This window comes from Balaenoptera ricei, chromosome 18, assembly GCF_028023285.1.
Source record: "Balaenoptera ricei isolate mBalRic1 chromosome 18, mBalRic1.hap2, whole genome shotgun sequence".
NCBI lineage: Eukaryota > Metazoa > Chordata > Mammalia > Artiodactyla > Balaenopteridae > Balaenoptera > Balaenoptera ricei.
Genome location: NC_082656.1, coordinates 33,076,615 through 33,103,204, shown reverse-complemented (window position 1 = coordinate 33,103,204; position 26,590 = coordinate 33,076,615). Strand labels below are relative to the sequence as shown.

The 26,590-nt window shown below is 35.7% G+C and overlaps 1 protein-coding gene across 1 annotated transcript in view; it reads left to right on the top strand.

Moving 5' to 3' along the window:
* The window catches only part of DIAPH3 (diaphanous related formin 3), a 569,503-nt gene that overhangs the window by 361,403 nt on the left and 181,510 nt on the right, over positions 1-26,590 (top strand). Inside the window, exon 24 of the mRNA XM_059903469.1 lies at positions 4,425-4,589. Within this exon, the coding sequence (XP_059759452.1) occupies positions 4,425-4,589 (165 nt within the window). The remainder of the gene's footprint in view (positions 1-4,424; positions 4,590-26,590) is intronic.

The following is a 26,590-nucleotide window of genomic DNA, read 5'->3' as shown; positions in this document are numbered from 1 at the left end:
AATAGATAGCTAGTGGGAAGCAGCCGCATAGCACAGGGAGATCAGCTTGGTGCTTTGTGACCACCTAGAGGGGTGGGTTAGGGAGGGTGGGAGGGAGACGCAAGAGGGAAGAGATATGGGGATATATGTATATGTATAGCTGATTCACTTTGTTATAAAGCAGAAACTAACACACCATTGTAAAGCAATTATACTCCATTAAAGATGTTAAAAAAATATATATCCTGCTCCTCATCCTCTATGAATCCTCAAATCTGTGATGATCTCGTCCTTCTCAGAAGTCTTACTACATTTACAATGTCGTGTTCGCGGCTTCTTGACAGTCATGCTTCAGTCACTGCCACCTTCTCTGCCAGGACTTCCCTGACTATGCAGCATAAGTTAGCCTCTGTCACTGTATACAATATCACACACAAACTTTTGTTTTCTTCATAATGCTTATTATTGTTTGGATATCTCATTAATTTACTTCTTTATTACCTGTCACCACACTCTAGAATTCATGTTTCATGAAAGCAGGGACTTTGTTTACCTTGTTAACTACTGGTTTTCCTCATGTCTAGAAGAGTGGTACTTAGTGGTGTTTAGTGACTACTTATAGATTGGCTGCCCACCTGGCTGGCTGGCTGGCTGGATCCTGGGTACTGAAGAAGATCTATAAAAGTTTTTAGACTATAAAAGTTGTAGGACTGATTGGAGCTGGTCCTTGTAAGATGATTAATGGAAGTAATAGACATCCTTGGTGGGGAAGGTGCAATAATGGGGGCAAAACATGAGAATAAATGTAGAATGTATTTGTGCTGAGTGGCTTGGGAATGAACAGTACTTGCTAACCAGGAGTTAAATCCCACATCTCATTCTGACTACTTAGTTGGCCAACACTAAACATTTGTGGTTCAATGTGTGTGAACACAGATCTGGTTGTCATGTACCTTCAAATGGGAAAATTATCCTTGTTCAAGTAGAAATTAATCAGAATTTGGCCTTAGTCCTGGTAAAGGAAAAGAAAATAGATTTTACAAAAATATCAAGTAGTTGGCTATATATCAATATTTCTGTAATGAGTTTTATCAAAGTTTAATTTTGTTGTATAGCTCACCTATTTTTCTAAAGCTCTTTACAAATATAGAACTTTCTGGGGATAAAAATAAAGCCTTATGACTACTATGGATATGGGCATTAACTTCTAACTGGAGTTTAACAATTGGCACAAGAACACCTGTGTTTGTTTTTTCTTTTGGATGATGATGATTTTTTATCTGAATGTTCCTTCATCTCTTAATGAGAACGTACCCAGCAGTAATGATGTAGAGTGCCTCATTAAGGTACCCATTTATTCCATTCTATCAAATAGTCATTTTAAACTTCTGAGAATTTATTTGGCTATTTCCAGAATTGTTTCAGTTCAATCACAATTTTACCGTTTTTGTGGGTAATTCCACTTATTTAAAGCTCTACTTACTTTCCTTTGGGAGTACATTGTTTTGTAGATAACAATGATAAGAAAATTAACTTATAAAGCTCTCTAGCTGTTAAAACAAGACCATGTAGTTTCCATGGTTTGGGCTCTTGGTCTTCTTTCCCATCACATCATTTAATAGAATTTTACTGTTTTATTTAAGTATGCTCAAGCATATTTCTGATATGTCATTAACTTTTGATTCTTAACCTGACAACCTAAAAAGTGTTATTGAATAATAGAGCTTTATTTTAACCTATTTGCCAAACTGATTCCTTTGAATGGGCATATTCCCAGGTATTAGAATAAAATTACTCATATTTATTAAAACTCAAAGCCTTATAAGCAGTGATAAGGGCAAAAAAGGAGTAGCTGTAGAACCATACAATTAGAAACACCCACCATAGTAGTGCAACCTGTTGTCCAGGGTACCTACTTTTTAGGAACTCTGTTAGCTCTTAACATTACATCCAAATTTTATGTGTTCGTGTGTGTGTGTGAATGTGTGTATGTGCAATTTTATGAAGAGAAGTTCCTTGACTTACATCAGACTTTTGAGGAGGCCTGTTACTCTTCCCACCGAAGTTTGAGTGATGACAGTAGGGTGAAATAAGTCTGGCACCAATGTAGTTGCAGATGATTAGACTTAATACAGCATCTAGAGAAAGGGCTGATAATCACAGGTGATCACGTGGCAAAAACAAAACACTACTAGGGGATTGGACTAGAAGGGAAAACAGAACTTCATTACAGAGATACCTGGAATAAAAGGGCTATATATTCAGTGGAAGAAATGATCACTCATAGTTCTAGAGATTAGAGAAGGCAGCTTCATGGAAGAGGAAGAATTGAACCAAACTTGGAATGATAGGTTTGGACAAGCAAAGGCAGAAAATGATTCCTCTTTTAGGCAGGAGTTAAGGATATATAAATAATCCATGTGGATATAGTCTCTATCTGGGACATAAATTTTAGGTGAGAGTTTATAGATTGAATATCTAAACCAATGTTGATTTCTGAATTTGCTAGGTAAATGAAGGGATACTTACTGCACATTACAAATCAATCACCATATGTTCCATTTAATGATAGTTTCTGAATGCATTTCAAATGTGATTTTTATTTACATAAATTTACTTTACCTAGAGCATTTCACAAATATGGATGTTTCACGTGACAAAGTATATGGAAACATGTGACTATATTATAATTTCTTATGATTTTGTGATTTTACTAATACAAAATCTTTTGTGCATCCAAGGATTAAAAAATGATGCTACATATAAATGCATCGACCACGGGTACTATTATGATCTAGATTCTTAGAAAGTATGAGGAGGCATTTTGCTGTTTAAACTAGCCAAAGATAGATCCATAGATTTTCTAAGCTCATTAGAAAAAAAAAAAAATCAAAATCACCTCTTGCATTAGAATCTAGACTCCTTACATTCTAGTCTATTCTTTCTTCTAAAATACTATATATTTAACTAAGCAGAGCATAGTATTAAAACAAACAAACAAACAAATAAAACAGGCACGGAAGGGCAGTATGTAATCTGTGGATTGACTGTAGACATGGGTACAGGTGATTGATGGGGATACCTTGTTTCCTTGTGGGAGCAGCATTCTTCTCTGCCCTAGGCTCACCACGTATCTGGCAGCAGTGCTACCTCTTTCTTTCATTCTTTTTCTCAAAACAAAGGACCTGGATCATTTTCCTTATTTCATCCTCTACTGGAGAATGCTCTGACCAGAGGAACCATATCTTTTTGAAATTGTGGAAAATTTTTCTTTTTAGACATAAACATTCCATTTTTTAATTTCTTTCTCTCAGTCTGAGTCTAGTTATTCTTATTTTCTGACTTCTGAAAAAATGTGTTAATATCTGTTTATCCTTTTGTGTTAGAGACAATAGAATGACTTCAGTAAGTTTAATGTCCCAGTTTAAAAGAGCCATAGATAATTATGACTGATGCTGTAGCGGAGTCATCTTTTCAGAACGTGGTGTGGAGATTTTTTATCTGGCTACCGCAGCAATCTGTCACACCACAAAGGAAATTCTATTGTTTGTTTAGAAAATGTGTTCTAATGCCACCACCACATTCACAGAAAGTTAGTCTTCTCAGTCTCAGTGTGCTTTCGACTAATTGTCATAAATAAGTGAGAAAAGAACATTTCTGTGTGTGTGCGTAATCATAATTTTAAATCATGTAATTCATAGAAGAAATTGTATACCAATTTTCCAAAGAAGTGAAAACATGAATTTACTTACACAATATAAGAAGTTTTTAATGTAACTTTAAAAAAATTTATCGCTTTTAGAACCTTAAGTAGAGCTTAAGTTGAATAAGTGGGCAATAATAAGGCCAAGTATTTATATGTATGACGAAATGCCATTTATTTTTCTAAGAACTTTGTATGTATTAACTCATTAGTCCTCACAACAGCCCTATAAGTGATGTTATTATTATTATTTCCATTTTACAGGTGACGAAATTGTGGCACAGAGAAATGAAGGCATTTGTCCACAGGCACAATACTACTAAGTGCAGGAGCTAGAAATTGACCTCAGGTTGTCCACTTTAACTACTATGCACAATGCCTGTGTTATTGATTTCAATATCATTGAAACTACTGAACTATAATTTTAAATCATATTGCATGATCTGATAAGATAGGCAAATTGGAAGAAAAATTTCCTTGTACTTAATTGTAAAAGAGAAATATTAAATATATAAATAACTTTTCTGATAATTTCGCCAGTGTTAATTAGGAAGCACACTTAAGATTTCATCACTGTACAGTGTAGATTGAATTGTAAGAATGGTTAACTATTAGAGCTAATTTTGGCATTTTGGAGATATGTAATAATGGCTAACAATTAAATTAAAACATTGGACTTATAGGATTTTTTCCCCCTAAAACATTACTTTGTAAATTTCAGAATACCTTAACTGTAATATACAGCTTTGTTATCAGTGCAAAAGAACACTATGAGAAACTTTCAAAATTACATGAAAACATGGACAAGTTATACCAGAGTATAATGGGGTACTATGCCATCGATGTGAAGAAGGTGTCTGTGGAAGACTTTTTGACTGATGTGAATAACTTCAGAACCATGTTCATGGTATGTTAAAAATCTTAACTTGTTTTTTAAAAGTATTTGTATCTATATTACTTCATCTATTATTACTCTTATTACTTCATTCTACTCCTGTTGTCTGTAGTAAAATCTACCTTTTCTGATATTGAAAGTTAGCTTTAAAATTTTCAGATTTTTAAATCTATTGAAAAATGTGTGTTTTGTTCTTTTTTTGGCCTTCCCAACATTAAGCTGTAATCAGAAATTTTGATTGAAAAAGTGACAAATTCTGAAGTTTTTCGTAGAGACTCCCCTACTGGCTGACTACAAAGCACTTTTGTAATAAGTTTTTGGCTATGAATTTGTTTCTTTATACTTAAGATCAATTTGTATTTTTGTGGTATAATTTTACCAAATTCTGTGCAGTTCTTATGAAGCTTTTTTCCCCTTTTCTTTTCTTAATGCATTGTATAATAAGCTACCTGCAATTTGCCTTTGAATGGATTTTACATTCCTAGGGTATCCTTTAGATACTTTAATAGGGAGGTCAGGTCTCTGATGTGGAATCCTTTCATTTAGGCATTAAAAAGATCTTTTGAAAAGTATTAGCTGATTAGATGGGGGAGAAAACCACACACGTATTAGAGTGAGAAAGCATTGTTTCCTCTAGGGAAACTGGTAATACATTTCTACAACGAAAAATTACGTTATTCTTAATAGATGGGTGAGTCACTTTTGTGTTTCAGCAAATGTTTGTGGGGATTAAAAAGTTTTGAGGTGTAAAGAAAAAGAAGGTTGAATTTAAAGAAGGTTGAATTTCTTTTTAATCTCAGGAAAACTTTATTGCTGAATTTATTGGACTTGATTATAATCACCTGGTTGTGACAAGATAACCTTTCAATAAAAACTCAATATTTTAAATGAAAGCTGGTCTACAATAAGTGCACATTTGCTCACAGCTCTAGTTTATTTCCTCCACAAATTCAAAGTGATTTTTTAAATTATTTTTTCGCTACCAGAAATGAATCTATTAAATATATTTATTATGTGCCTATATTTGTGATGTATAATATACTACTTTAATTTTTATAACATTTTATGAGGCAACATGGCTTAGTGGAAGTAGCAAAGGCTTTGCAGTTTGAGAGAGCAAGGTTTGGATTCCACACTAGTTAATATATGACTATGAATACTTTTAACCTTCTCGAGCCTCAGTTTCCATATTTGTAAAAGGGGATGTTAATTCCTTTCTCATGAGAGTATTTAAATATTAAATGAGATAATATATATTAAGTATCATAGCTCCTGGTGCATGGTAGTTGCTTAATAAATTATTATGCAGTAAAGGGTTAACTCAGTAAGCTTGAGGTACTCAAACCCTGTACATTTTAGAGAAATTAGTGGCCCTTAACTGGCTCTGGAGAGAGCAGCTCTAAGCCTTGGAATATCCTGCCCGATATGGCCATCTTTGTATACCTGGGACCTTGGGCCAAGCTAGATAGTTTATGCAAAATATGTGATTTATGGTGAACACCTATTTTTGTTCACCAGGGACCTTGGGCCACACTGTGTCAGTTCATCATCTGTGGGGTGCTGGAGACTGAGTAGCCAAGGTCATTCATGCAGGGAGTCTATATTCATGCCTGCATGACTGACCTCAATAACTCTTATTTATTTATTTATTTATTTAAATTTTATTTTAGTTTTTTGGCTGCATTGTGTCTTAGTTGCAGCACGTGGGATCTTTTGTTGTGGTGCATGAGCTTCTCTCTAGTTGTGGCATGCAGGTTTTCGCTTCTCTAGTTGTGGCGCGCAGGCTCCAGGGTGAGTGGGCTCTATAGTTTTGGCATGTGGGCTCTCTAGTAGAGGCACCCGAGCTCAGTAGTTGTGGCACGTGGGCTTAATTATCCTGAGGCATATGGGATCTTAGTTCCCCAACCAGGGATTGAACCCATGTCCCCTGCATTGGAAGGTGTATTCTTTACAACTGGACCACCAGGGAAGTCCCCTCAATAACTCTTGACTTCAAGGCTTGGGTGAGCTTCCCTGGTTGGCAGTACATCACAAGTGTTGTCACACATTGTTGCTGGAATAATGAAACTCCACTGGGAGAAGACAACTGTGATTTTAATCTATATCCTTTCACTGTAAGAAACTGTTAACAGTGAGTGTAACAACTTTTCTGAGTTCTGTGAGTCCTTCCAACAAATTATCAATCCTGAGAGTGGTCTTGGGGACCCATGACACAATTATGCATAAAATTATAAAATGCATATATAAAATAATAATACCCATCAGATATTGAGTATTTTCTATGAACCAGACATTTTTCCAAATGACTTCCATATATTATCTCAGTCAATCTTCATGATAATTCTGTATCTTTTTGCTGTTTCTATCCCCCTTTGGCAAATGAAGAAAGAGACCAAGGCCGTATTGTCTGGTTTTGAAACCAGACCTATTCCACATCTTCCGGAGATCTGGTAGGAGTTCTCTGGGTAACTTGGCATTTCTGTTATTAGGTGGTGGGCAGAGAGAGAAAGTGTTTGAATGGAGAAGGGTTCAAGGTGGAGGGTCATAGAGTGACAGCTATACTTTGCCTATTTCAGAGTTTACGTGGGTCCTAGAAGTAGCTGCTATCACACACACATACATACAGACACAGACACAGACACACACACACACTCATATACACATTGTACTAAATTAAAATCATTAGAGCTAAGTATAAAACACTTTGTCTAAATAAATAATCTGGAGAGGAAATTTTCTTTAGAATAAAAATAAGCATAAAGATAAAAAGGACTGGCGAGACGAACCAAGATGGCAGAGTAGAAGGACGTGCTCTCACTCCCTCTTGCGAGAACACCAGAATCACAACTAGCTGCTGGACAATCATTGACAGGAAGACACTGGAACTCACCAAAAAAGATACCCCACATCCAAAGACAAAGGAGAAGCCACAATGAGACAGTAGCAGGGGCGTAATCAGAGTAAAATCAAATCCCATAACTGGTGGGTGGGTGACTCACAGACTGGTGAACACTTATACCACAGAAGTCCACCCACTGGAGTGAAGGTTCTGAGCCCCACGTCAGGCTTCCCAACCTGGGGGTCTGGCAACGGGAGGAGGAATTCATAGAGAATCAGACTTTGAAGCCCAGTGTGAATTGATTGCAGGACTTCGACAGGACTGGGGGAAACAGAGACCCCACTCTTGGAGGGCGCACACAATATAGTGTGTGCATCGGGACTCAGGGGAAGGAGCAGTGACCCCGGGGGAGACTGAACCAGACCTACCTGCTAGTGTTGGAAGGTCTCCTGCAGAGGCAAGGGGTGGCTCTGTTTCACCGTGGGGACAAGGACACTGGCAGCAGAAGTTCTGGGAAATACTACTTGGCGTGAGCCCTTCCAGAGTGTGTCATTAGCCCCACCAAAGAGCCCAGGTAGGCTCCAGTGTTGGGTTGCCTCAGGCAAAACAACCAACAGGGAGGGAACCCAGCCCCACCCATCAACAGTCAAGTGGATTAAAGTTTTACTGAGCTCTGACCACCACAGCAACAGTCACCTCTACCCACCACCAGAGCCTCCCATCAAGCCTCTTAGATAGCCTCAACCACCAGAGGGCAGACAGCAGAAGCAAGAAAAACTACAATCCTGCAGCCTGTGGAACAAAAACCATATTCACAGAAAGATAGGCAAGATGAAAAGGCAGAGGGCTATATACCAGATGAAGGAACAAGATAAAACCCCAGAAAAACAACTAAATGAAGTGGAGATAGGCAACCTTCCAGAAAAAGAATTCAGAATAATGATAGTGAAGATGATCCAGGACCTCGAAATAAGAATGGAGGCAAAGATCAAGAAGGTGCAAGAAATGTTTAACAAAGACCTAGAAGAATTAAAGAACAAAGAAACAGAGATGAACAATACAAAAACTGCCCCAGACCGGCTGCAGAAAGCTAGAAGTTCCTGGCGGTGAGGGGTAAGGAACTGAAAAGCACCAGTATGGGATCAGAAGGGGCAAGACAACTGATGGTTGCAAGGCAAGTTTATTCAAAGAGCATGAATGTATAATAGGTTTAGTACAGAACGAATATCAGACAATAAATCAGTAAACCTTGTATTTCTACATAATTCTGTCGCCACTATCTATGCGCCACTATCTATGCGTCAGCATGCCTTATGGGCCATTCTTTGGAGATACAGACTTCCCCCTCAGGGCAGCACGTCCTTCTTCTGGGGAACAAGCAGGGGCTCTTAGATCCAGAGCAGGCACCTGGAACGAAACTGGCCGCAAGCCATTTTCCTTTTTTACGCTCAATACCGCAGCGTCAGGAGTTCATACCAAGAAAGAGACAAGCAGCTCTCCGGAAAGCAGAAAGCTGAATAAGCTTACAGCTTGGGGGCCACCACAAATAACTGGAATGAAAACTACATTAGAAGGAATCAATAGCAGAATAACTGAGGCAGAAGAACGGATAAGTGACCTGGAAGACAGAATGGTGGAATTCACTGCTGCAGAACAGAATAAAGAAAAAAGAATGAAAAGAAATGAAGACAGCTTAAGAGACCTCTGGGACAACATTAAATGCAAGAACATTCGCATTATAGGGGTCCCAGAAGGAGAAGAGAGAGAGAAAGGACCAGAGAAAATATTTGAAGAGATTATAGTTGAAAACTTCCCTAAAATGAGAAGGGAAATAGCCACCCAAGTCCAGGAAACACAGAGAGTCCCACAGAGGATAGACCCAAGGAGAAACACACCAAGACACATATTAATCAAACTGGCAAAAATTAAAGACAGAAAAATTATTGAAAGCAGCAAGGGAAAAACGACAAATAACATACAAGGGAACTCCCATAAGGTTAACAGCTGATTTCTGAGCAGAAACTCTACAAGCCAGAAGGGAGTGGCATGATATACTTAAAATGATGAAAGGGAAGAACCTACAATCAAGATTACTCTACCCGGCAATGGTCTTTAGATTTGATGGAGAAATCAAAAGCTTTACAGACAAGCAAAAGCTAAGAGAATACAGCACCACCAAACCAGCTCTACAACAAATGCTAAAGGAACTTCTCTAAGTGGGAAACACAAGAGAAGAAAGGGACCTACAAAAACAAACCCAAAACAATTAAGAAAATGGTCATAGTAACATACATATCGATAATTACCTTAAACGTGAATGGATTAAAGGCTCCCACCAAAAGACACAGGCTTGCTGAATGGATACAAAAACAAGACCCCTATATATGCTGTCTACAAGAGATCCACTTCAGACCTAGGGACACATACAGACTGAAAATGAGGGGATGGAAAAAGATATTCCATGCAAATGGAAATCAGAAGAAAGCTGGAGTAGCTATACTCATATCAGATAAAACAGACTATAAAAAAAAGAATGTTACAAGAGACAAGGAAGGACACTACATAATGATCAAGGGATCAATCCAGAAAGAAGATATAACAATTATAAATATATATGCACCCAACATAGGAGCACGTCAATACATAAGGCAACTGCTAACAGCTATAAAAGAGGAAATCGACAGTAACACAATAATAGTGGGGGACTTTAACACCTCACTTACACCAATGCACAGATCATCCAAAATGAAAATAAATAAGGAAACAGAAGCTTTAAATGACACAATAGACCACATAGATATAATTGATATTTCTAGGACATTCCATCCAAAAACAGCAGATTACTCGTTCTTCTCAAGTGCGCATGGAACATTCTCCAGGATAGATCACACCTTGGGTCACAAGTCAAGACTCAGTAAATTTAAGAAAATTGAAATCATATCAAGCATCTTTTCTGACCACAATGTTATGAGATTAGAAATGAATTACAGGGAAAAAAACGTAAAAAACACAAACACATGGAGGCTAAACAAGACGTTACTAAATAACCAAGAGATCGCTTCAGAAATCAAAGAGGAAATCAAAAAATACCTAGAGACAAATGACAATGAAAACACGATGATCCAAAACCTATGGGATGGAGCAAAAGCAGTTCTAAGAGGGAACTTTATAGATATACAAGCCTACCTAAAGAAACAAGAAAAATCTCAAGTAAACAATCTAACCTTACACCTAAAGGAACTAGAGAAAGAAGAACAAACAAAACCCAAAGTTAGCAGAAGGAAAGAAACCATAAAGATCAGAGCAGAAATAAATGAAATAGAAACAAAGAAAACAATAGCAAAGCTCAATAAAAGTAAAAGCTGGTTCTTTGAGAAGATAAACAAAATTGATAAGCCATTAGCCAGACTCATCAAGAAAAAAGGGAGAGGACTCAAATCAATAAAATTAGAAATGAAAACGGAGAAGTTACAACAGACACCGCAGAAATACAAAGCATCCTAGAGACTACTACAAGCAACTCTATGCCAATAAAATGGACAACCTGGAAGAAATGGACAAATTCTTAGGTATAACCTTGCAAGACTGAACCAGGAAGAAACAGAAAATACGAACAGACCAATCACAAGTAATGAAATTGAAACTGTGATTAAAAATCTTCCAACAAACAAAAGTCCAGGACCAGATGGCTTCACAGGTGTATTCTATCAAACTTTAGAGAAGAGCTAACACCCATCCTTCACAAACTCTTCCAAAATATTGCAGAGGGAGGAACCCTCCCAAACTCATTCTATGAGGCCACCATCACCCTGATACCAAAACCAGACAAAGACACTACAAAAAAAGAAAATTACAGACCAATATCACTGATGAATATAGATGCAAAAATACTCAACAAAATACTAGCAAACAGAATCCAACAACACATTAAAAGGATCATACACCATGGTCAAGAGGGATTTATCACAGGGATGCAAGGATTCTTCAATATATGCAAATCAATGAATGTGATACACCATATTAACAAATTGAAGAATAACAACCATATGATCATCTCAGTAGATGCAGAAAAAGCTTTTGACAAAATTCCAAACCCATTTAACATAAAAACTCTCCAGAAAGTGGGCATAGAGGGAACCTACCTCAACATAATAAAGGCCATATACGACAAACCCATAGCAAACATCATTCTCAATGGTGAAAAACTAAAAGCATTTCCTCTAAGATCAGGAACGAGACAAGGATGTCCACTCTCACCACTATTATTCAACATAGTTTTGGAAGTCCTAGCCACGGCAATCAGAGAAGTAAAAGAGATAAAAGGAATCCAAATTGGAAAAGAAGAAGTAAAACTGTCACTGTTTGCAGATGACATGATACTATACATAGAGAATCCTAAAAATGCCATCAGAAAACTACTAGAGCTAATCAATGAATTTGGTAAAGTTACAGGATACAAAATTAATGCACAGAAATCTCTTGCATTCCTATACACTAATGATGAAAAATCTGAAAGTGAAATTATGGAAACACTCCCATTTACCATTGCAACAAAAAGAATAAAATACCTAGGAATAAACCTACCTAAGGAGACAAAAGACCTGTATGCAGAAAACTATAAGACACTGATGAAAGAAATTAAGGATGATACCAACAGATGGAGAGATATACCATGTTCTTGGATTGGAAGAATCAATATTGTGAAAATGACTTTACTACCCAAAGCAATCTACAGATTCAATGCAATCCCTATCAAATTACCAATGGCATTTTTTATGGAACTAGAACAAATCATCTTAAAATTTGTATGGAGACACAAAAGACCCCGAATAGCCAAAGCAGTCTTGAAGGAAAAAAACGGAGCTGGAGGAATCAGACTCCTGACTTCAGACTATACTACAAAGCTACAGTAATCAAGTAATCAAGACAATATGGTACTGGCAGAAAAACAGAAACATAGATCAATGGAACAAGATAGAAAGCCCAGCGATAAACCCACACACCTATGGTCAACTAATGTATAACAAAGGAGGCAAGGATATACAATGGAGAAAAGACAGTCTCTTCAATAAGTGGTGCTGGGAAAACTGGACAGCTACATGTAAAAGAATGAAATTAGAACACTCCCTAACAGCATACACAAAAATAAACTCAAAATGAATTCGAGACCTTAATGTAAGACCGGACACTAGAAAACTCTTAGAGGAAAACATAGGAAGAACCCTCTTTGACATAAATCCCAGCAAGATCTTTTTTGATCCACCTCCTAGAGTAATGGAAATAAAAACAAAAATAAACAAATGGGACCTAATGAAACTTCAAAGCTTTTGCACAGCAAAGGAAACCATAAAGAAGGCGAAAAGACAACCCTCAGAATGGGAGAAAATATTTGCAATCAAATCAACGGACAAAGGATTAATCTCCAAAATATATAAACAGCTCATTCAGCTCAATATTAAAGAAACAAACAATACAATCCAAAACTGGGCAGAAGACCTAAATAGACATTTCTCCAAAGAAGACATACGGATGGCCAAGAAGCACATGAAAAGATGCTCAACATCACTAATTATTAGAGAAATGCAAATCAAAACTACAATGAGGTATCACCTCACACCAGTTAGAATGGGCATCATCAGAAAATCTACAAACAACAAGTGCTGGAGTGGGTGTGGAGAAAAGGGAACCCTCTTGCACTGTTGGTGGGAATGTAAATTGATACAGCCACTATGGAGAACAATATGGAGGTTCCTTAAAAAACTAAAAATAGAATTATCATATCACCCAGCAATCCCACTACTGGGCATATACCCAGAGAAAACCATAATTCAAAAAGGCACATGCACCCCAATGTTCATGGCAGCACTATTTACAATAGCCAGGTCATGGAAGCAACCTAAATGCCCATTGACAGTCGAATGGATAAAGAAGAAGTGGTACATATATACAATGGAATATTACTCAGTCATAAAAAGGAACAAAATTGAGCCATTTGTTGAGTCGTGGATGGATTTAGAGACTGTCATACAGAGTGAAGTAAGTCAGAAAGAGAAAAACAAATATCGTATATTAACGCATGTATGTGGAACCTAGAATAATGGTACAGATTAACCGGGTTGCAGGGCAGAAGTTGAGACACAGATGTAGAGAACAAACGTATGGACACCAAGGGGGGAAAATGCGGTGGGGTGGGGATCGTGGTGTGCTGAATTGGGCGATTGGGATTGACATGTATACAGTGATGTGTATAAAATTGATGGCTGATTAAGAAAAAAAAATAAGCATAAAGAAGACTGTAAGGGAAGTGTAATTTCACACACAAATTTTTTCTTCCTTTCTTTATGGTTATACTCCTTGAATTTTAGACACTGTATCTTTAAAAAGACCACAGTGTTAAGACTGATAGAAATTACTGACAAATAAATGTCTATTTGTCAATGTCTTCTGATCTCTTAGGTTGCTATTTAATTCCATACAATTCAATTGTGGAAACCATGCTAATTTCAATGAGTTAGTATGAAAATATTAGGGACAGATGTGGACCTTTAATATGTTGAAGGTTTGTTCTGGAAAGCCACATTAATACAATAGGCAAAAAAATATATTTTCTCTTTAAGATACTCTTAAGATATGTTTACATTGTTAAGTATAGTTGATACATTAAACTATGTTTACACTGTTACTTCATCCACTGACATTCATGATCCCTTGTCATGAATGAGCAGCAAATTTTCCAGTAAAGTGGCGGTCCGTTTGTATTACACATAAGAAGTTGGAGCCCTGTCCTCATTCTACACCTGCTCTCCACTACAGCAGCTTTCCATGGAATGTTTTCTTTCAAGTTCTGGCCACCCTGCTCGTTGTTCCCTATGCCTGGCGCACTCCCTCCATATTTTGCCCGGCTAAATTATTGTACTCGCACTTCTAATCTGTGCTCAGAATTTGCTTCATCTAGTATCAGATGCCCCCATCTACAGTGGGTGGCATTTTTAAAAAATTGTTATATATTTATTTATTTATTTATGGCTGTGTTGGGTCTTCGTTTCTGTGCGAGGGCTTTCTCTAGTTGCGGTGAGCGGGGGCCACTCTTCATCGCGGTGCGTGGGCCTCTCACTGTCGCGGCCTCTCTTGTTGCAGAGCACAGGCTCCAGACGCGCAGGCTCAGCAGTTGTGGCTCACGGGCCTAGTTGCTCCGCGGCATGTGGGATTTTCCCAGACCAGGGCTCGAACCCGTGTCCCCTGCATTGGCAGGCAGATTCTCAACCACTGCGGCACCAGGGAAGCCCATGGGTGGCATTTTCTAATAGCTAACACATATACTGCCAACCAAGTGCCAGGTGTTCTCATTCATTTTGTCCTTACAACAACAAATAGATGTGGTATGTGTACTGTAATTATTCCCATTTTACAAATGAGGAAACTGAGGCTTAGATAGATAGTTACTTGCCTGTTGTTACACAGCTAGCAGGTGACTGAACGGAGATGCTAAGCCAGGGAGTCTCACCAGTGTTAACTAGGATCTCTCAACTAATTTACATAGATATAGCTGTTCAGCTTCTTCCCTTCCTTCCTTCCTTCTTTCCTTCCTTCCTTCCTTCCTTCCTTCCTTCCTTCCCTCCTTCCTTTTTCCTCCCTGAGAGACTTTTTACAATAGCTAACAAAGGAACATCTGTTTCAGTATGCTGCCTCAAGCCCAGTAGACCAAGGGGGGGAAGCTTTCATGATCTTGTGGCTTCCTCTGAGGAACAGCTGTTCATTGTGACAGTTTAACTTACCCCTCTTCTATCATCTTCAGCCAAATACAGCTGCCACTGATGGAATTGCTAAGACCCTGTGCTAGGTGCTCTTCGTGTGTCATCCCACTTAGTCTTCACAACATTTTTATGAGGTACAGAATGTTACCTGGAGGGAGCTGCAGGCTAGAGAAAGAAAATCCATGCCTTGGCAGACACACTTCAGAATTGGCAGGGGCAGGATAAATGGAGGCCTGGCCTGCCTGACTCCAAAGCCTGTACTTTTCTTTTTTTTGTTTTACCATTTCCAAGTACATTGCTGCTCAGAGAGTGTGTAAGACCAATCAAAATGTAGTTTTTAAGGGTGTTTTTTATAACTTACTAGAGGGAATCAGAACAAGGCACACCTTATTTCCTCACCCCTTGATAGAATAACTTTCTATTTACATTGATGAGCTCACGATAGAAAAATGTTTGCAGGTCTGGTTCTATTTCAAAGCATAAAATGTTCACTTTTAAAATTAGAGGCCTATTAATGCAAAGCCTCGTGGCTGGGATGAGGGTTAAAGTGAGCGGTAGAGAGCACCTCTCTGTAATAGATTTTTCTTTCTTTAACCAGAATTATTAGCACAGTACAACAACACTCTTAACTCCTTGAGCAAATTTCACCTGACACCTCATTTATTTTACTTAACATCTCATCTTAGAGAAATAATTGCAAATGCTTAGGATTCCTTTGTTATTTGTCTTCTTATAAGTAACATGTTTGAAAACAAATTTTCTAATAAGTTTTACTTTTTAAGAATATATCATTTTTCTGTTTTAATTAGACATATGTAACTATGTAGACCCTTTGAGTTTACAGTATTATATATTCATGTATAGAATTGATGTGATTACACTTAAAGAAGTCAGACTTTTTGGTTCATGTAGCTTTTATCCTGAGTATATGAACATTCTCTGTTGGGATGTTGAAGTACTGGAAAAGTCACTAGACATCCTTCTTTATTAATAGGTTCAAAGACCCTGCATATCTGGACACCCCACTTTAGTGTTAGGATTTTGAGGACAGCAGAAAGCAATCCCTGCCTTAAAAGGGATTACTGTTGCATACACAAAAGGTGGAGGAGCCTTGTATTCTTTTTTTTTTTGCACTGGGTTTAGATATATGTGCTGAACTTTGCAGTAATTAAAGTCCATAAAGTCCAGTTTGTTTCTCCCTAAATTTTGTTTTCCACATATATACCTCCCATCTGAATTATGTGTGATGACAGTCAAAGAAAAATAATTTCCTCTGATTTCTTCACATTTTAAGTGATTGCTGAATTCTGCCTATGATAAGCCTCACCCTTTGTTTGTTTTTAATAGTGATGTTTTTCCTGTCCACGTCCCTACTGGGGAGACAGCAGTGGCTGGGAGTGCAGGCTTTGGCATCCGAGTGCCTTGGGTGTTATGAATTTGGCAGATTACTTAACCTCCTGAGCCTCAGCTCCCCATTAATAACAGCATGTGTTCCTTAGGGATGTTACAGTTTGAAGATCAAATAGCATAATGTTCATATACCCTCAAAATAAGTGATCTCTCTACAGAGAATAGAAGTAATTTTTACCTTTCCCATTTCATTCTAACAAGATCAATAGTTTAAGGATTTTATCTCTTTTTTATTTTATGCTTCCATATAGAATACTCTGAAATAAATGGCTACCTATTTTCCATCAATAGCTTTGTCTTTAGATTATATCTACAGTTTTGCTAAAGTTATGTTTCATCTAGTTAAAGATTTATCATTCATGTTGTTTGCAGACTTTAAGGTGATTTTTGGTTCACACAATTGAAAGATACCATGTAGTAAACAAATATAAAATCAGTTATAACTCATTTTGTCTTGCTGCATGTGTTGATCAAATACAATTTATCCTTCTAGTGAATACTCAGACTAAAGTAGTGATTTGCCAAACAAAAATGAAATCATCCAATGAGAAGGTATTTTTAGTGTAAATTTTTTTCATATAGAATACAGCTAGAACAAAACTCATTTTGTCAAATCATTTAAATTACCCCAATTTGATGCTTGTCAACTCTAAATGTCATTTCTGATTACTATATAGACCAAGTAGGTGACCAGCAGGAACTCCAAGGCATTAAGCATTTTCTGTATGCTCCTTAAATCTTGTAGATGGACTCATTTTACACTATCAGAGAAAAGAAAATCATGTAAAAGTCCTGTGATTGGATGTTGAACCAGCTTATGTAATTATAATAGGAAGTATCTTCTATCCTTGCTGATTTGGGTGAGGTTACGACTTGAAAATTATCTTCACTGGCACCATTGTTATTCTGAGATCATACTTAGAGGTATAAAGCTTAGAGGTATAAAGCTCCAAACCTAGAACAAAATAAATATTCTAACTATAGGATCTTCTTTTCTTCTTACCCGTTAGCATCTGTTTATTTAAAGACTTAGATCAATTCCAGGTGCTGAATATTTGGGTTTGCAGCCTTGAAAATTAATTCTGTTAGGTTCTTCTAATCTTTGTTCTTTAGGCTTTTCACAATAAAGACACACCCAGATTACTTGGCTTAATTTTTCTCTTTACTGATAAGATTTATTCTTAGTATGCATTGCTTAGTGGGATAATAAATGCATTTGACTGACAGATTTCTGTATGACTAAATGACTGGTGATTTGTATATCCCTTTTACATTTTAAGTATTTTGTTTATGGAAATAATATAGCAAAAAGTAAAGACTGGATTATCTTAATACAGTAATAAGAACAACAATTGATAATGGAGAAAAAAGGAATCAACTACATAACTGATACAGCATAATAAGTATATTAACCCATGTAATTGGAAAGATAGCACTAAACTAGGATACCACAAATGAAAATGAATAAAATGGCATATTCTTTGTACATCAGATATACTGGTCTTCCATGTCCTGGACAAGAGAGAAGGACAGAAAAACCACTATTGGCTTAAGGCCACTTTTTATGTTATGTTTAAACATTACCATGTTTATATGGAATATTGTTGGGCTTTGGTTGGATGTTTTCCTTGAAGAGCTGATTAGCAATAGCTCAAAAAAAAGAAAAATGCTGTCCTATCAACAGGCCTATCTTTAAGCACCATTCTTCATGGCTGCTGTCTTGTGCCTAATCGTGCCTTTATTTAGCCTCATGATTGGGAGATAAAAAGTAAAAGAATATTTTTATAGTATATCACTTCAAAACACAAGAGAAGAGAACATATTTAATGGAAAAATCAAGTTCTACTTTGGGAAAACCTTAATTATGAACATTTCATACTTTATTTATTAAAGACATTGTTTAATAGTTTGAAAAATCTCATTTGCTTGAAAATTTTACAAAGTACTTGGACGAATTGCAAACAAACTCATGGCATAATTATGAAGGGCCAGTAATGTTAAGTCCCTGATGGGCTAATAAGTAATTTGGTGTTTCATCTGAGACTGACTTTACAATAAAGAGCAACTTGAAGCTAAAACTGTTTAATCATCAGCACCTGCACATCCTTTGGGGCATTCTCAAAGGATAGTTTTCCGTTTTCATAAGTTTCACGGGTCGTAGAAAGTTCAACTAAAAACACTGTCTTGAATGTTAAGATGATGAAGTGTTGGTGCCAGTGTATAGTATATCATGCTTTCCTGTTCTCACTGATAGCATTTTTTAATTGGATTTGGTAATACCAGAGAAAATAATTTGATTAATTTTTACTGTCATTCTAGATTCCTTTCTAAAGCATCTACCTTGTAATTCTATCAAGAAAAAGGGGGGATGACAATTTTCACAGATCTTATGAGAATATAAATTCCTTCCATCCTTCCAATTGCAAATAAAGGTTTCTAAGAATAAACTTATTTTTCATGAGGTAGTTATAATCTATTTAGTTAAAAAAGTAATTTTGATGGAAAGCTGATAAGTAGATCACATACCTTTTACATTCTTAGAGACTTTAATGACTGGTATTAATTACCTAAATGTTTTTTCTTTCATGTTGCGTATCCCAGGAGTACAGGAATGCATTTTTAAGGTAGGCAACAGGAATTTCTAGGAAGCAGTCATTCCATATGGCTGAGTTTTGCCTCTTCTTAAGGTTAGGTAAAGTCTTAACAAGCATTTAGTGGGAATGTGCTGGACTCTTATGTGGTTGTTTACTTTGAGAGAATTAGCCTATGTCTTCGTAGTCCTAACATCCATCTCTTTGGAAAGCATGCAGATTTAAATTCAGTTTGTCTAATCTCATTTTAGGGACTTGAGACAAAATTGAATACTTAGGCAAGAAGAAAAGATTTTTGAGTTTAGTAAAAACTGTACTAAGAGATCCCTGGCTTACATAGCTTAAATATCCATTAATGGTGAAAGAAATATAGCTCTGAACAAGAAGACACTTATAAACTTAATATTTTTTTCATTTAATAAAATTGCCACAAATTTTCTGTTACAGAAATATACAAGACATTATCATATGTTGAAAAATGTTGAGTTGGGCAGATTAAACTATTTAAATAGGCTAAGAATCAAATGGAGAAGTGCAATCAAAACGTCAGGATCTGTGGAAGTCTGCTTGTGTCTTATACTCAAAATTTTATTTTACTACAATTTTATCTTATAACTTAAGGCTAATATATTTGTCAAGTAAAGGCATAGTTGGAATATAGACTATTTCTTAGGCTTCTTTGGGAGGGGGTAATATGCACATTGATTTTTTAAGATTTTACTTTTGGGGAAAATAAAACAACTATTAATTGTATCATTGGGCAATGTTTTAAGTTAGTTTATCAGAAAAGTCAAATTTCAAGTGAGGAATTTATTGGGAGGAAGAACACAAGAAACTAAACTCTTTTCCAGAAAAATCTCTTAAAGCTTATTAGAGTATTAAAAACAATGTGTGTGTGTGTATGCCAGGCACTTCTGTAAACCATTTACATGTATTAGTTCATTTAATTGTTAAAATATCCCTATAAGCTGTGTATGTGTATATTTATATATAATTCATATATATATATATGTATTAAATTTTTAGCAGTAAATAGCTAGACTTGAGGTCAAGAGTACATCTAGCTTCCATATTTAGTTCATCTTTTTATCTTCCCTGCCAAGTAATCTAGCTGTATTGGATGCATGTTTTGATGGTACTTCCTATCAACTCCATGTACCATCATATTCCAATGTCTCTGGATGGAAGGAATTTATATTCTCATAAGATCTGTGAAAATTGTCATCCCCCCTTTTTCTTGATAGAAACATATAAATGATGTAAGCTAGAAATGGCTCTTCTTTGATTTGTTACTGGATAAATAATTGTGTGTTTGAGGTATTTGGTTAATGACATAGTAATAATGAAAATAATTTTATAAGTTTGTAATAATATAATATTACTAATATTAATATTAATAATTGCTAACATTTATATAGAGTCTACTACTATGTGCCAGGCACTTCTGTAAGCCATTTTCATGTATTAATTTATTTAATTCTTACAATATCCTCATAAAGTAAGTATTATTTTACTGAAGAGGAAACTGAGATACAAGTCACACAGCTATTTAATGTCAGGTGGAGATTCAAACAAAGACAATATGACTTCAGATTTCCTCCTTCTAACCAGTATGCTCTTTCTAATATACAGTAATAAGCTCAGATAGATTTTTAAAAATAAGTTCTGAAAGCAGTGAAATGTCATATTTACTGTATTTTTTAAGACATTCTTTTCATTTAGCAAACTGTTTTGAGTGCCTGCCTAGGAATGACTTTATATGGCTGTGCAATGTTAAATTGTTTACCTTTAGATTCTAAAACATACATGTATAATGTACCCAGGGAGAAATATACAGTGTATAAGAACTGCCACATTATACAAAAGTATTTAAAGATTTTTTTTAAATTTTATTTATTTTTAAATTTATTTATTTTTGGTTGCATTGGGTCTTTCGTTGCTGCGCGCAGGCTTTCTCTATTTGCTGTGAGCCGGGGCTATTCCTCGTTGCCGTGTGCGGGCTTCTCATTGCAGTGGCCTCTCGATTCGGAGCCGGGGCTCCAGGCACGCGGGCCTCAGTAGTTTTGGCATGTGGGCTCAGTAATTGAGGCGCATGGACTTAATTGCTCTGCGGCAGGTGGGATCTTCACGGACCAGGGATCGAAACCGTGTCACCAGCATTGGCAGGCAGATTCTTAACCACTGCGCCACCAGGGAAGTCCCTATGAAAGTATTTAAGAAATAAAGATATATGTGTTGGTCAACCTTCTAAAAGAACAAACTTTTGAGGACTTTGCTTTTCACAATATGTTAATAGGGATACCTTTTTTTTTTTTAACATCTTTATTGGAGTATAATTGCTTTACATTGTTGTGTTAGTTGCTGCTTTATAACAAAGTGAATCATCTATACATATACATATATACCCATATCCCCTCCCTTTTGCATCTCCCTCCCACCCTCCCTATCCCATCCCTCTAGGTGGTCACAAAGCACCAAGCTGATCTCCCTGTGCTATGCGGCTGCTTCCCACTAGCTATCTATTTTACGTTTGGTAGTATATGTAAGTCCATGCCACTCTCTCACTTCATCCCAGCTTACCCTTCCCCCTCCCTGTGTCCTCAAGTCCATTCTCTACGTCTGCGTCTTTATTCCTGTCCTGCCCCTAGGTTCTTCATAACCATTTAAAAAAATTTTTTTTAGATTCCATATATATGTGTTAGCATACAGTATTTGTTTTTCTCTTTCTGACTTACTTTACTCTGTATGACAGACTCTAGTTCCATCTACCTCACTACAAATAACTCAATTTTGTTTCCTTTTATGGCTGAGTAATATTCCACTGTATATATGTGCCACATCTTCTTTATCCATTCATCTTTCTGTGGACACTTAGGTTGCTTCCATGCCTTAGCTATTGTAAATAGTGCTGCAATGAACATTGTGGTACATGACTCTTTTTGAATTATGGTTTTCTCAGGGTATATGCCCAGTATTGGGGTTGCTGGGTCGTATGGTAGTTCTATTTTTAGTTTTTTAAGGAACCTCCATACTGTTCTCCATAGTGGCTGTATCAATTTACATTCCCACCAACAGTGCAAGAGGGTTCCCTTTTCTCTACACCCTCTCCAGCATTTATTCTTTGTAGATTTTTTGATGATGGCCATTCTGAATGGTGTGAGGTGATACCTCATTGTAGTTTTGATTTGCATTCCTCTAATGATTAGCGATGTTGAGCATCCTTTCATATGTTTGTTGGCGATCTGTATATCTTTGGAGAAATGTCTATTTAGGTCTTCTGCCCATTTTTGGATTGGGTTGTTTGTTTTATTGATATTGAGCTGCATGAGCTGCTTGTATATTTTGGAGATTAATCCTTTGTTAGTTGCTTCATTTGCAAATATTTTCTCCCATTCTGAGGGTTGTCTTTTCATCTTGTTCACTGTTTCCTTTGCTGTGCAAGAGCTTTTAAATTTCATTAGGTCCCATTTGTTTATTTTTGTTTTTATTTCCATTTCTCTAGGAGGTGGGTCACAAAGGATCTTGAAATGATTTATGTCATAGAGTGTTCTGCCTGTGTTTTCCTCTAAAAAAATGTGTCTGGCCTTACATTTAGGTCTTTAATCCATTTACAGTTTACTTTTGTGTATGGTGTCGGGGAGTGTTCTAATTTCATTCTTTTACATGTAGCTGTCCAGTTTTCCCAGCACCACGTATTGAAGAGACTGTCTTTTCTCCATTGTATATTCTTGCCTCCTTTTTCAAAGATAAGGTGACCATATGTGCGTGGGTTTATCTCTGGGCTTTCTATCCTGTTCCATTGATCTGTTAATATGGATTCTTAAAGATCCATCCCACTACAATACAACAAAGCATTTTAAAACATGGCTGTTTTGTGTGAAAGCAAGGGAGATCTCTGAGGGTAAAAAGGGTTAAAAAGAAAAGGACAAAACTGAAACTTACATGTTGAACATAACATAGATACACAAGGGGGAAAGCCAGGCTTGCCCTGGGATGCCAAGATTAAGACCAGGGCTAAATGCAGGTTAGGTACACTGCGTAAGATTTATATGCCAAGCCTAGGACAAAAGGAAATTAAACTTACACAGGTTACAAATGATACCTGCTTATTTACAGAAGCAAATTAAAAACTCTGTGCAAGAGGCAATTACAATTTTGATCCTCTAGATTCTTGCAAATTAAGTTTAATCAAATAAGAGTACTTAATCGCAATCAACAAACACACAAAGAAACAAGGCGTTGTATGATGAAATGATCATGATAGAACAGAACAATAGATACAAACCCCCAAGACTCTAGATACTGAATAACAATTTGTGATGTTGAAGTAAATAACAGATGAGATTAAAGAGAGAGAAAGAAACAGGAAATTACCAAAAATGACGAAGTAGGTTTGAAAAAGAATTAAGATAGAATTTAAGGAAATGGAAGCATAATGGTTGAAATTAAACATGTATTAAACAGCAGACTACATTCAGCTGAAGAAAGAAATGGCGAATTAGACAATAGATCTAAAGAAATTGTCCAATGCAATCCAGGGAGACAATAAGATTAGAAGTGTAAAAGACATGTTAAGAAACATGGAGGACAGGGTGAGAAGGGCTACCCCTTGCACCATGAGAGTCTCAGAAAGATAGACTCGAAGGAATGAATGAAAGACAATATTCAGAATGATGGCTGTGAGTTTTCCAGATCAAGAATCCATAGAATAGGAAGTACAACCTATACCAAGCCAGATGAATAAAATGAAATTCACTTAAAAAATATTGTAATGAAACTGTAGAACACTAAAAGACAAAATCTTAAAAGCAGCCAAAGAGAAAGATACAATCACTAATGCAACAACAATTAGATACAGATGACTTCTCATTAGCAAAAATGGAAAATAGAAGAAAGTGAGATATTTTCAAGTGTTGAAAAAATTACTGTTCTCTTAATTTGGGGTATTCAGCATAAGCTCTTTATAGAACAAGGGCAAAATTAAACTAATTTCAGATAAACAGATAATAAAGGTGTTATCTGTGAATATCCCTTTGTTAAAAGACATTCTAAAGCAGAAATTGGCAGACTTTTCAATGGGCCAGATATTAAATATATGCAGCCTCTGTTGCAACTACTCAGCTCTGCTATAGCCATGCAAAATCAGCCATGGTCAGTAGGTAAATGAATGGGTGCAGCTATGTTCCAATAAAACTCCATTTACAAAAATAGGTGGCTGACCAAGTACTGTAGTTTGCTCACCCCTGCTGTAAAGGATGCATTTAAAGAAGCAGAATTTTTATTTAAAGGAAAATTTGAGAGACAAGAAGGCATACCTACCATGAAACTAAATGTATAGAAATGAAGTATACAATAAAACAATGTGTAGCTTGTTTTGCACAGAAGGGGAGACAGAGCTTAACTATTGGACAAATTGTTAAGTAAATTGAATGAGATATTTGGAGCTCAGGTATTTTATATTCTCTGTATTGTTCAAAGGGGAGGAAGGGAGGTCACGATATCAATTAACTTTAAACATCATTAATTTGTGTATTAAAATTACAAGTATAGTCAGTAAAAAATAGTATAAGTTCCAAACTATAGGGTGAGAAATGGACTAAGAAAGACATATGAAGTAAAACAAACACAAAAACTGCATGTAAAAGGAGGATAGATTAAACAGGACAAATAGAAGAAATAATGTAAGTTGTGGACACAAATATTTTACAAATTATAATAACATTTTAAAAGACCATAAGATTGGACAAAAACCAAAATATAGTCTTATGCTGTTTATAAGAAACTAACCAATAACCCAAGGATACGGAAAAGTTTGAAGTAACAAAACAGTTAATGAAATACAAGACAAATATTAATTAAAAGAAAAAGGGAAACTATGTTAATAACAGATAAAATAGACTTAAGGGAATATTATTTCATGATAAAAAGCTTAATTCACCAGAAAGATACGATTCAAAAATTTGCATGTGCATTATAACATGGCATCAAAATAAACATGTAAATTATGACAAACTATAGGAATAAGTTGACAGATAGCATTATATTAGAAAACTTCAACAAAGTTCTCTAACTTATTGATGAGTCAAGCATAAAAATATTGCTAAAGTTATGGGAGCTTTAAACAATTCAATTAATAGATTTGATTTGATACATGTGTATAGAACCCAACCCAGCAATTAAAGAACACATATTCTTCTCAATCACAGGTAGACCTTTTATCAAGTTAATCACATACTAGAGATTGTGAAACAAATCTTAATAAATTTGTAAGTTTCAGGTTTATTCATTGACCACAATAACATGAAGTTAGAAATAAAATTTAAAAAGGGTGACCTTTTAAAACCTTTTAAAAGAATTCTAAAAACATACTAAATAATTCATGTATCAAGGAAGAAATCATAGAAAAAGACAGACCTGAAAGTACTGAAAATACATCAGAATTTGTGGGCCAAAATAATAGTGGTGTAAAGAAATTTATACCCTAAGTCTTTATATTAAAAAATCAGAAAGACAAAGTTAATAAGGTTAAGCATCTGACTTCAGAAATTTAAAAACAATTATACAATCCAGAAAAAATAGAAGGAAGGAAATGAAGGGGAAAAAATGACTTTAGAGAATTTTTAAGAACCAAAATGTTCTTATTTCGATAAGACAAGTTAATTAGATAAATTTCTGAAGAGATTAATCAAGAAAAAAGAGAAACAGTATTGAGAATGTAAGAAGGAATATAACTATAGATATAGAAGATACTAAAAAAAAGAGCATACTGTAAAAATTTGTAGGCCAGAATTGGAAAGGTCGATAAAATGGATAAGTTCCTAGGAAAAAAAATTACATATTGAAATTGACTTTAAAAGAAATAGAAAACTTTAATAGGTCTATGACTAATTTTTAATTTAATGACTTCAAATCTTCCAACAAATTAAATACTTGGCCCAGAAAGTTTTACAAATGAGTTTTCCTAAATTTTAATTAAACGATTATTCCAAACTAATAGAGTGTAAAAAAAATTATGACCAAATGTTCAAAAAGGTAAATTCTTCATGTCCAAGTTGAGCTTATCTCAGAAATGGAAGTGTGGTTTAGAATTAGAATATCCATGTCACTACATTAAGAGTTTCAATAGATTGAGAAAACATTTGATAAAATTCAACCCTTGTTCAGATTTTAAAACAAGAACAATAAACTTGTTGAACCCTCTATCCCTCAATATGAAATGTAGGACAAAGGGAACTATCTTTACCTAATAATGGAAATTTAACTTTTAGCTAGTACAGTACAATAAGACAAGAATGAAAAGTATAAAAACTGAAAAGGAAGAAACTAATCATCCATTATGTATTTCTTATTTTTAATAATTTTAATAATTTTCCTGTAGGTTCCTTTTTGCATTATTCATAGGAATAATTCATAGGAATA